The sequence below is a fragment of the Xenopus laevis genome, chromosome 3L, assembly GCF_017654675.1.
Source record: "Xenopus laevis strain J_2021 chromosome 3L, Xenopus_laevis_v10.1, whole genome shotgun sequence".
In the NCBI taxonomy this organism is placed as follows: domain Eukaryota; kingdom Metazoa; phylum Chordata; class Amphibia; order Anura; family Pipidae; genus Xenopus; species Xenopus laevis.
Genome location: NC_054375.1, coordinates 99174163 through 99188353, shown reverse-complemented (window position 1 = coordinate 99188353; position 14191 = coordinate 99174163). Strand labels below are relative to the sequence as shown.

The window sequence follows — 14191 nt, the reverse complement described above, 5'->3', positions numbered from 1 at the left end:
CGTGTGGTTTTAGACACAATTTGATTATTTGTCTTGATGACTAGATGAAGTGTGGTTTGCCTTGGTCTGTGCATTGTTAAGGGTGTAAGAGATAGAGCTACATCTAAACCTCATTCTGTATACAGCTGTAACAGGAAAATCTGAGGGACTTTTTCCAAGAAGTGAATCTCTGACCACTAGTCACTACCTGCTTAAAATAGATATGCTACCGAGTGCCAGACATGTATGCAGTACAGCTGTTATAGCAAACATAATACCTGGAACTGAGACACAGTTACCTGACATTTAGTAAACATTCAATATCTGGACCAGGGCTGGAACTAGGGGTCGGCAGAAGAGGCAATGATCTGCGGTGCACTGGCAGGGAGGTGCTAGGCACATATCTTTTCTGCCTACCCCTAGTCTGGGCTCTCAACCACTTAGTGTTCATCACCATAGGCTCATGTGTGTGCCTGTTTGTGGCCGCATGTAGGGGGGCAGGTTACCTGTTACCAAATACTAACTTAAAACCTCGCTGTGGCATTTCATAGCAACTAGATGTATAAAACTGCACTGAAGTATATTCCAGATGTTAACACCTATATGTATCACTGACATAATTAATACTAGATGGTCATTTAATACTGTGCATTACTGCAGTACTTCATACCAGCTGTACATCACTGTGGTATTTTACACCAGCTGATATAGCAACACTGTACATTGTTGTTGTATTCCCACTAGCTGGGATCTTAATACAGTACAACAGTGTTTGATAAGCTGGTAATGTAGTACCGTACTCTGTTTCTGTAGTACTGTACTTCATATATTCTGTCTATTCTTTGTATGTAAAAAAAAATAATCTATTATCTTCTTGTTTATAAATGGTAATGGAGAATCGTGTTGTTTTACCAACCCTATCATTCACCTCTTTGTTATAACTGTTTTGACATATAAGCAGACGTCTGTTATGTAGGGAGGGTTTATTGGTGCACTGTTAATATAATTATCTACCTTGTAAGGACCAAAAACAGAGAAGCTTCCATTTCAATTTGATTTTTGTGCGAAATATATATTCAGTACAAGTACTAACTCATGTTGAAAAGAGGGTATACTCAGGGGCTGATTTACTAAGCTCGAGTGAATAGTTCGAATCAAAAATTATTCGAATTTCGAAGTAATTTTTTGGGTACTTCGACCATCGAATTGGTCAAATTCAATAGAATTCGATCGAATCGAATGATTAGAACAATTCTTAGTAAAAATCATTCGACCATTCGACAATTCGATAATCGAAGTACTGTCTCTTTAAAAAAAACTTCGACTTCATACTTCCCCAAATTAAAGCTACCGAAGTCCAATGTTAGCTTATGTGGACCTTCCACAGCACTTTTGTACGTTTTTTTTGGTCGAATAAAAATCCTTCGATCGATCGCTTAAAATCTTTCGAATCGTTATATTCGAACGATTTTATCGTTCGATCAAACGATTTTTATTCAATCGTTCGATCAAACCTTCTGCGCTAAAATCCTTCGAATTCAATATATAATACAGATAATTACTATGTCAGAAACCAGTAAAACTAGCATCAGACTTTAATCTTCAGCCTTGTACCATCATCTTATATTACAGACAAACCTAATTTTTAGCTTGAAAATTTGCGACAACCCCTAAGCTTAGCTTTTCAACAGCTGCTCAGAGCCCACTGATCATGTGAGTGTCACAGACACTTTCTAAGATGGTGACCCATGGGACAAGTTTGGATCATTGCTGCTACTGAGATGCTGAAACTTTAGGCTGGTACAATAAGTTCAGTATGTAAAATATGCCATTTTTAACCATATTAATTTTTAGGGTTTAGTTCTCCTTTATGGCTAGGGCCAGATAGTGCTGAAATCAGCCGGGCCAATTTCAGCCCCTACCACGAGCAGTAACCTCCTTCTTCTTTAGCATCTGGGAAATTGTGTTGACTCCGGTGTGACGTGAGATTTTGTATTTCGCTCCAAAATCCTCCAAGTAAGGCCTCATCTGGAGTATGCAGTGCAGTTTTGTACTCCAGTCCTTAAGAGGGATATAAATGAGCTGGAGAGAGTGCAGAGACGGGCAACTAAACTGGTTAGACGGATGGAAGACTTAAATTATGAGGGCAGACTGTCAAGGTTGGGGTTGTTTTCTCTGGAAAAAAGGCGCTTACGAGGGGACATGATTACACTTTACAAGTACATTAGAGGACATTATCGATAAATAGCAGGGGACCTTTTTACCCATTAATTGGATCACTGTACCAGAGGCCACTACTTTAGACTAGAAGAAAAGAACTTTCATTTGAAGCAACGTAGGGGGTTCTTCATAGTCAGGACAGTGAGGTTGTGGAATGCACTGCCGGGTGATGGCTGATTCAGTTAATGCCTTTAAGAATGGCTTGGATGATTTTTTGGACAGACATAATATCAAAGGCTATTGTGATACTAAGCTCTATAGTTAGTATAGGTATGGGTATATAGAATTTAATTAAAAGTAGGGAGGGGTGTGTGTATGTTTGCTGGGTTTTTATTTGGAAGGGTTGAACTTGATGGTCTTTTTTCAACCCAATTTAACGATGTAACTATGTAACTAAGTGTGTTTGCACTGGAGACAACACAATGGTTTAAAATACAAACAGAAGAGGGAGACTACTGTCTGAAATAGGGGTTGAAATCGGTCTGCGTATTTTAGCATGGAAGATTTCAGCACCGTGTGGCCCTAGCCTGAAAGCGAGATTTACACATAGAAGTAATTATTCACATCTCTGATATACTGTATATTTGGACAAGGTAATTTACTGTTACAGGTATTGGACCTGTTATCCCGAATGCTTGGGACCTGGGGTTTTCCTGATAATGAATCTTTCTGTAATTTGGAACTTCATACCTTCATTCGCTTCCAATAAGGTTTAATTATTTTTTAGTTTGGATCAAGTACAGGGTACTGTTTTATTATTGCAGAGAAAAAAATAGGGATGCACCGAATCCAGGATTCGGTTCGGTATTCGGCCAGGATTCGGCCTTTTTCAGCAGGATTCGGCTGAATCCTTCTGAACGGCCGAACCGAATCCAAATCCTATTTTGCATATGGAAATTAGGGGTGGGAGGGAAATCGCGTGACTTTTTGTCACAAAACAAGGAAGTAAAAAGTGTTTTCCCTTTCCCACCCCTAATTTACATATGCAAATTAGGGTTCGGATTCAGTTCGGTATTCGGCCGAATCTTTCAAGAAGGATTCGGGGGTTCGGCCGAATCCAAAATAGTGGATTCGGTGCATCCCTACAAAAAGGAAATCATTTTTTAAAGACTGGATTATTTGGATAAAATGGAGACTATGGGAGATGATCTTTCCATAATACGGAGCTTTCTGGATAACAGGTTTCCAGATAACAGATCTCATACCTGTATTATTATCCTTAATTTATATAGCTCCAGTATTTCCCACCACATTTTTTCTTATTTGTAATATCACTAGTGTTTTAGCGATGGTTTTATCATTGTGCCATTTCATACACTCTAGTAATATGATAATGGGCCTTACAGTCACTGTAGCTTTCTTGCTGAAAATATAAAGTGTTGAGTCCCACTAGTTATGTAAGGTTTGATTCATTGTTCTGTTTCAAAGAGACTGGAAACATAAACCTGTGAATCAGTGACAATTCATACAGGCCGGTAACATGATATTCCATACAATCCATCAGTATTATTTCATGTAATATTGCAACATAACACTTTGGATTACTGTGCCATTTCATATAGGTTGGAAACATAAAACTGTCTATCACCGTGGTGTATCATATAGACTGGTAACAAAATGCTATTTGCCTCTCTGTTAGTTCATAATCACTGGCAATATAATGCTGTGCATAAGTGTAGTATTTCATTCAGCCTGGAAACATACAAATGTACAGTACATCAGTGTGAGCAAAGAAAAGATGTGTTAAATTACTCTTAATGTAAACATATTCTTTTAGGGGTCAATAATATGTTTACAAATGAGGTATAATTTATTTACTTTGGCGTTACATAAAAATATATATTATTGAATCTGTCCTGTATCATTCCTGCACATTGTCATGTATTCTTTTTTTCTGACGAAACCCTTGAATTTTTCAGATTATCAAGAACAGAATGGAATTTAATATACGTGTAGATGGGCCTATTATTATTAGGGGTGCAAGTCTTGGAGTAAGTGGAGCCCATACCCTTTTGGTGCCCCCTACCCTTTGTTAGACTGAAAATGCCATGGAAGGCACAGAGAGCAGTGCTAAAAGGCTCAATAGATCTTCTCCTTGATGTCTGCAGTTGTTTGCACTTTGCCTTTTCTTAATAAAAGGTATAGACAGCGACATTTTGTTTGGAGAGGCAACCAATAGATGGCTTTCCATGCTAGAGCTTATAACTATATACTTATATATGGCACTCAGCCTCTTTATGGTTAACTCTCTTAACATCTCTTATTCTCTGCTTAGGCTCTGCTTAGTGTCTCAGTAGTGGTCTAATTTTTCCATATTAGCCCAGTTACTATGTCTTTGTTAACCAATGTGCTAATAATATGCCAGTTTGGTCACATCTTCAACTGTTCCCAAGTATCTCTAGGTTATAAAGTTTTTAACAGGCAGCTAGGCTGGGCAAGCAAAACTTTAATTGCTGTCGTGATCTGTATTCTTAGGGGGGGTAGATAATTACTTTTTTATTGGTTATAATTTACCGGAAGGGTCTGCTTTTGTCTAGAAGTCACTCTAGGCAGAGATGTCATAGGAACCCTGTCTGCCCATCAATCAGAAGGGAAAGACACGATTAATCGAACAAGCTTGAATTCTATATACATTACAGAAATGCTGAGCTATATATCTGGCACAGGTTAAATGAATTGTTCCCATTAGCAGGGTGCGATGGTTGAAGGAGATTCTGTGCACTTGAAAGTCACATGAAGGGAGGGAAGTGAAGCATACATAGAGGGTGACAAGGCTGCTCATGGTCATATTTTACTGTCATCATTAAGAATGCCATAAAGTGATGGCTTACAGGAAAGCCTCTCAGTTTATAATGATCAGTTCAGAAGACAGAACACTAACTGTATGTTCTGGACATCACCATATGTCTTGGTGCTGCCATTATTACGCAAATACGATATATTTTAAAGGAGAAGGAAAGGTTAAAATGAAGTAAGCTTAATCAGAAAGGTCTACTGTGTATAAATACACCAGTAAACCCCCAAAGTAATGCTTGCCATGAGTCCTCTGTCAAAAGAAACACTGCATTTCTTTCCTTCTATTGTATATACATGGACTTCTGTATCAGACTTACTGTTTTCAGCATAAACCTACTTCCCAGGCGTGAGCATGCTCAGTTTGCTCCTCTCCCCCCCTCCCTTTGCTGCTGTGAGCCCAGAGCTATACGTGAGCAGGGAGAGACGCAGGCAGAAAATGATGTCACACCAAGCTAATACTGCAGCTGCTATCCTAAACAAACAGAGAGCTTCTAGAGATTTTCACTCAGGTATGGTAAAACATTCTACAGAATAAATATAGCATTCTATCTTGCACTATTGCAGCTAATCTAATGGCAATAAAATGCCTCTATAGCTTTCCTTTTCCTTTAAGCATTGCAATTTTGCATAGTGAATAATTTGACTACAAGTTCCATTGGATTTGATTAAATATTTAAAATTTGTCACCATTCACTATAAAAAGCAAGAGATTAATTAGGTATGCTTTCAGGGGCAGTTTTATGAAAATGTGAGATTAGAGTTTACTGCAAGAAAAGCTCCCTTTCTATTCATTCCTATGGGATTTTTCAAAGTGTATTTATCAAGTGATGAACTCTTTCACCCATTGATAAATACACTTTTAAAAATCCAATAGGAATGAATAGAAAGTGGATGAGGTAATTTTGGGTAAACCTTAATCTCACATTGTGATAAATCTGCCATAGTGTATCACATCTTAAAGTGTTGTTTCACCTTCAAATTAACTTTAAGTATGATGTAGACAGTGTTATTGTAAGTCAACTTGCATTTAGTCTTCATTTTTTATTCTTTATTTAGATTTTTGTTTTTCACTAGTGCTTGGAATTTCAACAGCTTCAGTATGTGGTTGGTAGAATCCAGTAGCAAAAATGCTTTGAATGAAAGACTTTGAGAGACAGTGCTTTGAATGAGAGAGTGGAAGGGCAACTTTGTAGTCAGCAGCAGCAGCAGACAGGACTACAGTCATAGCAGACAGACCATACAGCAGACCCTGCAACTGCTCCCAGAGCAATAGACAAATAATTAAAAAATATTTTTAAAAATGAAGACCGATTGAAAAGTTGTTAAACTGTGACGTATTAAAAGTACTTATTTTACTTTCTATTATCTATTTGTGAGCTTTTTTTTTTTTTTTAAATTGTTTAAAGTTTCATTTTCCACCTTCTAATGTTTTGCTGAAGCAGCTCTGGGAGGGGGGTCACCAACTCTGTAAATTGTTCTATATTGATACATTAGTTGATACATTTCTTATCTTTGCCCTACTAAGTAGAATCCCGGCGTTTCATTAAAGACAACTGTTAAAATTAATGCGATACTGCTGAGAAATGCATAAATTAATGTAGCAAATTTTAGCAGTTTGCAATCTGCACCTGAATTACTGAGCTGCTAAAATGAAACACCAGAGACAGAAACATTTTTAAAAAAATGATCAAAAATAAAACATGAAAAGCGACTGAAAAAGAAGGTGAACAACAGCTTTAACTAAAAACTAACACCAGTAGGTGCCGGCCAGGTGCCTTAGGCAACCCGTATGCACATGCGCGAACAAGGACTGTCAAAACTCGTGGAAGTCCTTTCATGGAATGGTATTTGAAACCAGAATTCAGCAAATCTTCCTTCCTACCAAGAAGATCTCAAAGCTCCAATATCTGGCGCATCCCCTTCCGGAAGAGTAACAGCTCTCAGCTTAATTTAGGTTGCCCACTGGTTTAAAGTCACATGACTTTAACAGCAATGGCACACAGAGTGTTTTCTTGGCCATAGGAAATTGCTCTCTCCATTGGCAACGGAACTTAAAAAAATCCTTTGCATTGAAGGTGTTGGGTATTGCAATGCAAAAAGCAGTGGAATTGCGTAACTGGTTCAGTTTAAAGTTATGTGACTTCAATGACAATGACATATGGGGTGATTTCTCTGCCACAGAAAATTGCACTCCCTGCGGGCAACAAAAAATTAATTTGCTTTGCAGGTGCAGGGTATTGCCATCCTCAAAGCAGTGGAATCACTTAAGTGCACAAAATACACAAAGCATTGTATAGAAACAACATTTTGTATAATTTACACAAGCTGGCTTTGACCAGTGACAATAATTTCTCTTACCTTGTTGTGAGTAGTTTTGGTTGCCCCCTCCCTCCAGGAGACACACAAACATGCAAATAAAGACATGCCAATACGTTTTACGGAATATTGATAACTTCCACTTATGTGACAATGAACTGGCACTATGGGTTGCGTTGAGTGAATGGTTTTTCTTTGGGTTTTGGGTACCACTAAATAAATTCAGGCTAGGATGTAAATTCTGGCTAGGATGTAAAGGGGCTAGTGTCCATAAAGATTTCCAATATATAATAAAGTTGTACAAGGAAACTTACAGGTTCTTAGTGGTAGCCTTCTTCTCACCTAGTTTTACATGGTGGTCACCAGGACCCAGCTTCTTTTGTGATACCTTTTCAAAACTCTTTTTCTTTAAATAAACAGAAACACCTATATTGGATCTGGCACTTTCTGATGTCTATTAGATATTTTTAATTATTTAATTATTTACAACGTATTGCAAAGAACTGATTTAAATATCATTCATTGAAGACTCCATTACAAAGAGCCATTGCTGACAATAGAGAAAAGGGATCTCTCTGTCAATTAATTAAATGTTGGATTGTCTTGAAAAAGTTTGCCATATCAACAAGCATTTGCCTTTTAACAGAAATGGAGATAGGTTAGAAAGACAAGTGAGAATTAATTGACTCATCTAGTCTACATATTCAACTATAGACTGAGATCTGTTTCATCCTATGGCCACCTCAGGCATTTATGAATTCAGTTAGGTCTAAACTGGGACAGTCAATTATGTAACCATCACCCTTTTAGTCTATTAATATTTTCTATTATTACCTTTGAGCCTCCCAGCTTTTAATTTCATATCATGTGCTTCAGCTAAAACATCCCTTTTATCTAAAAAAGATCATCATTTTAAGATTTACTTAAAGGTATACTGTCATTATAAAATTACCTTTCTCATTACTTTTTACATTAATCTTTAGCATTGTTGTGAAAGAGGTCTAGGTTTAATACATCTATGTATTTTAAAAGCTCAGAGTTTGGTTTTTTTCTGACTCTACTGACCTTTTTTTTGTCACACTCAAATTTCTACTATGCAAATATGTGCCCTTTAGTCAACAGAGCTCAAAATGTAATTTGTTCGGTAGGTTAAATCATCTTATTAAGGGCTAAACCACACGGGAAATTTTGATCAGGTTTTGTGGGTCAGATTCTTTATCTGATCTTGCCATGCAACACCACAAATTTTGTCGGTTCCTACAAAATCTGATCCCTATAGCTGTAATGTTAAGTGGGATCAGATAAAGGTCCGGATTCAGTCCATTGAGAAAAAATTGCAATGGTTTATCACGTGAAAACTCATGGATGAGATTCAATTCGAGGAGAAAAAATTTCAGTTTCAGTTTTTTCCCATAGGCTTCATTAGAGTTTTCACTTGATAAATCATGAGATACATTTTTCTGAATTTCATCTCAAATTGCATCTCATCCGTGAGTTTTCATGTAATAAACCTTTTTCTCACTGAATTGAATCTGGATCTATCTCATCGGATGAAGAGGCAGCACATGCTTCTGACAGGCATGTCACGAAAGATGGCAGATCTTCCATGTAGTTTACACATAAGATTTTTGTATCAGTCCCATTATATTTTGATCCATGTGACTACATCTGAGTTTGTAGGATATAGGACACCATCCTACAAAATCTCCCATGAAGTTTAGCCCTATGACTACACTACAATTTAAGGGTACAGGCACACAGGGTGCTTTCTGAAAACAAAGTGCTGTGTATGTTTTCCCACTGGCTATTTAATTTATTGGGCCAGATTTAATTCAGAGAGAAAAAGGTTTATCACGTGAAAAGTCATGGATGAGATTCAATTCGAGATGCAATTCAGAAAAACGTATCTCATGGATTATCACGTGAAAACTTAATTTAAGTCTAGAAGAAAAAACTGGAACGAAATTTGGGGAAAAGTTTTTTCTCCTTGAATTGTATCTCGTCCATTACTTTTCACTTGGCAAGCCGTGTGCCCATTACTTCATGAGAAATGACTATATTATTGTATACATTGGTTATTTTGTAATTCCTTGCATTGCATCTATGCTTTTCAGTATTTTACATCATACAACCATGTATATGATATATATTAGATGATTTTGAATATAAAACTAACGTTTCTTTTTTATTGCTTTTATTTTACAGGTCTGTCCAATACCAAGAAGACACACACTTGTAAGTAGATATCCATTCCTGTGTAATAAAAACTACTAAAAAGTAGTCTAGTCTGATCCTAATACCACCAGTAGCTTTACTACATTCCTTTCACTCACTTTTACTCATTTTATTTATTTTTCTGTTGGACCTGATACAATGCATTAGTGTGTGTGTGTTCATGTGTTAATATATCCACATAATAATCTTTAGTCACTAGAAATTATTTATATTATTTAAATGTCCAGATATACAAAAAAAGCTCTACATGTACAATGAAATAAAATGTATGGTGCCTTGCACTTTTTTGTTTGCCTTAGTTTTCATACTATTTATACAAGGTTTATGCCACAAGAGTTGTTTTGATCAACACAAAATGACTGAACATTTTGCAAAACAGCAACATATCACCAAAAGACATCAGTGTCAATGGGAAGCTAAAATCACATTATGGTTAAGGAATTTTTAGCTCTTCAAATTACAATAGCATAAACATTGCTCTACCTTGTTAGAGAAACTCCTTAGGAATATCCTACAATTGTTTTCTTCCAAACATGGAACCCAGACAGCTGTTTAAATAGACAGAGTGAGAGCCCCTATTGATGTTGATGTAGACAGCAAGGGGTGTGTAATAATCATGTCTGTTTTTTGGGTATTTTTCCAGCAATAAATAACCACTGCTGAAACTGTTGGGCATCATTCTATGACCCATATAACTCCTGCCTAGCCTTTGATTAAAGAGCCCTGGAGTCTGCTAATTAGGAGGACAATCAATGCATGTTGTTACAGACATCACACACTGTAACTATAGTTAAAGGCTTCATTCACAGGTCCAAAATACTCTGAATTACTCATGCAACAACTTTTGCCACCCCACGCCCTATGATGCACATTTCGCTGTTAACCATATGTATTGAACCTGACTTAGCTGGCAACAGGTATAATATCATATGCACACCAGTTGTGGTTGTGTAATGCTATCCTTAATATATAGTTTTTTTTCCGAAATGCACCAGTTAATAGTGCTGCTCCAGCAGACTTCCACTCTGAAATCTATTTTTCAAAAGAGCAAACTGAATTTTTTATATTTCATTTTGAAATCTGACATGGGGCTAGACATAACCAATTTCCCAGGAGCCCCCAGTCATTTAACTTGTGCCCTGGTAAACTTCAGTGACTCTTTACTACTGTACTGCATGTTGGAGTTAGAGTTGGAGTTTTCTTTAGCAGGTTCATGTGATGTGAAGAGTATGTTAAAGACCATAAAGACGTCTTAACTTTGATATTATGTTATACTAAGTTGACATGCTGTGTAGATGGAGGGTGATTTTTGTGTTTATGGTGTTTAAATAAATACATTTTTATACAGATTTCTTTGAGTATCCTAGGAGCAGTTCCATACATAATAATCCACATGAAATACAATGGCAATTACATAAATCCTTGAATAACCTCAGAACACATGGCATTATAAATGTAGAATACATGTAGTCAACTTCATCTATACTGTTTGTTGTTGAAAATGTATCAGCATTTGTTTGACAAGGCTTAACCTCCCCAAGCCTTCATTAAAATCTGCACATGGCATTCTGTCTGCAACAGTAGTTTCCTTCTGCTGTAGCTCAACGCAAAATAATCTGCTGTCCAAGGTGCTAGAGAGCACCATGAAGAGCACTAAATATACCCCTGATTTTCTATTATGTGCTTCACTAATGGAGAATACACTGCGGGCAGTTACAATTTCTGATTTGTGTGAGAATGGCAAAAAAGAGATTTGTGTGTGGGTCATTTGGTAAGAAGAACCATACCTGAAATGTTGTGTTGTGATTGGGTGAGTAGAAGAGATCTTTTTTGGCTTGTTTATGGATTATATTGTTTTGGGAACTTGCTAAATGCCAGGGCTGCAAGGATTTTAGAAATATGCAACCACAGCCTGTTAAATGTTTAGTGTGAACGTAGGCAGCTTTGTGCCACTCTTTGTGACAGTGTCCTATCCTTCAGTGGTGCATGGTCCAGTAACAACCCAGTTATGAGTCTTGATAGCTTTCATTGCTTAAACCAACATTTATGGTTTTCAAGGGAAATAACACTTTACTGGCCTACTTGTTTGGTTCTCCATATGTTTGCAGAACTATAACTGGCAGCATCACACCATTAACAGACATGAATTGCTAGAGACTGCCTAGCCTTGCTTCTAGGCCCATTATAATTGAAGCAGGTCCACGAGCACTATGTTAAAAAAAGTATACATTATAATAGGCATTTCCCCAATTAGTAAAGTGTTTCTTAAATGAACTGGTGAGGAATTTGAACTTGCAGATCAGCATATCTGAAATGTGGAGCACAAAATAATATATATGTTACATCAATTTATACATATATACTGTGTGTGTATATATATATATATATATATATATATATATATATGTACTGTATCAACAAGATGCACACACGTACAGTTTGATATGTTTTATAATAATTTGCCCTTTTGAAGGCAATTTCTTTAAGACTACAATCCATCACAGTGAAAGGGACCTCTCATGTCTTGCCACTTTGGGCCTGCATGGCCTTCCTAGATTTTGCGTTGCTAGGCAAGCTGGGTAATCATATCCTGACTGTATAATTTGAGCTTGCATGCAGTGTGGCTAATACAGAGCAGAAATAATCAGATCCCTCCAGAGTACTTTCAGAATCTAAGCTTCGCTCTTCCATTCCCTCCTGAGGCTCAGGAAAATAGCAATAGAGGTCCCAGTGGTATTGCTTCATAAATGTCTTAACTGGGCAGCCTTGGGATTCCTCATGGAGCTTTTTCCACCTGCCAAATTACTTTCCCTTTCTCTCAGCGGCTTTAAAAAGGCTTATTAAAAATGATTCTATAATAAAGCTGTGTGTTCTCCCTCGGTTGTCCTTGAGAAGGAAGTGAGAATTCATAGAGCAGCTGTGCAAATTTGAGGGTATGCTTAATCCTTCAGGCAGTGGAGAAGTTAAATTGCAGTGGTGCTTGCTTCTGATAAATGGATAGGGCTCCTCTTGTTCAAATTTAAGGTACATATCTCTCTTTTTATATACACAAATATAATATATATTAAGCAGTGCATTTAACTGTATTAAATCTATTAATCCCCTCCCCCCAAGACAAGTGCACATCTACAGTATTTAGAGATTACCTCAAGCTTGCAGATTCTTACTTTTTTTTGGTACTAAAGGCAGGTTTGTCAAATATGGCTGTGCACACTGCACAGCCTTCCATAAAAAAGCAGTATGGGTTCTGATTGCTTTATGTGTTTCGTTTCTAAACTGTCTATGCACTGCCTATGTTTCCTGCAGTTAATGTATATCAATCACATTGTAGAGGGGAGTGATGGTGAGACATGTCTAGCTTCTACTGTGAAGATCAGCTATATATATATATTCATTGAGAATTCATTCAGACCATTAAAAGGAGTTTGGCACAAATAGTTACCCACATAGTTCCATAATATACATAGACATCTTTAGTGGGATGTGTATGGTTTTGGAAGTTGGTCAAGCAGTACCTGTGAGGAAGGGTATTCAGCAGAGCCAGGTATAGTCTCTGGCAATGTAAAAATTTAAATATTCTTGTATAAATACTGGGGGAAATGTGGAATCAGTGGCAGGCATAATCCCTTCAGGGATGCTGGGAGTTTTAGTTCTCCATAAGCTGCCTGTCTTGGTAATGGATATTAATTAAAACCCCAAATGTAGCGTTGACAGAGGCCAGAGGCCTATTCCATTTCCAAGGCACAGCAGTCCTGTAGAACAAACTCCAACCAGCAGGAGGGATTGTGTTTTGCCTGAGGCTGCAGTTTGTACTTGTACTTGTATATGCCTGACTCATATATACAAGATGTCACAGTTGGTTCTAGGCTCCAGACTTAAGCTGGCCATAGACAAAAAGATTTGATCGTACAAATCTCTGTTTCGTATGATTTCGGGCCGTGTGCGGAGTGTCCTGACATTTATGTGCCATGTCGATCGGTCGTTTAGACGGTCGGATAGGTTAGAAAATTTCTGTTGGCTACCGATAATATCTCTAAATATATTGCAACGATATAAGTGGGATGCTGTCATCAGCTTTTGTCAGACATAACTTTCGTACGATTGCTGTCAGCGGCAGAACATAATCTGATCTGTTCTTTTACTACTTTATTCCTACTATATTTGATCTGAATGGTTAGTGACAGGTCGGGAGCAATGATGGGGGAATTTTTCTGTTTTAGAAAAATGTTTACCATATAGGCACCCAAGGGCTGCCACTCTAAAGTTGCCTCCTTAGGCAAAGGCCCTTAAGTGCCTAAATGATAAATAAGTCCCTGTCTGCTAAGAGACACATGAAAGTTCCAGTACAGCGAGATGCATGACAGAAATGCTATAAAGCTCCCCATAGACGCCACGAATCTTCTTGCCGAACTACCGATTTTAGGGAAGCCTGACCAATCCTTCGAAATTATCGTGCGGTTAGTGGTATTCGAACGATCGTACATCTTACGATTTTTCGGCCGACATCTGTCAGGAAATTGATCGGCCAGGTCAAAAAATCTTTGTCGGTCCCAGTGCAATCTATCTATGTTTGTAGGGCCAAGCAGTCTTTTTAGTTGATGGTAAGTTTGTACGATCGTACGATCGTTGTCACGGCCGGCACCCA

At 37.5% G+C, this 14191-nt stretch overlaps 1 protein-coding gene across 1 annotated transcript in view; it reads left to right on the top strand.

Annotated features, from left to right (window-relative positions):
• Window positions 1–14191, top strand: part of rora.L (RAR related orphan receptor A L homeolog) — a 248802-nt gene that overhangs the window by 144400 nt on the left and 90211 nt on the right. The window contains exon 2 of the mRNA XM_041586690.1: window positions 9517–9546. Coding sequence (XP_041442624.1) covers window positions 9517–9546 — 30 coding nt within the window. The remainder of the gene's footprint in view (window positions 1–9516; window positions 9547–14191) is intronic.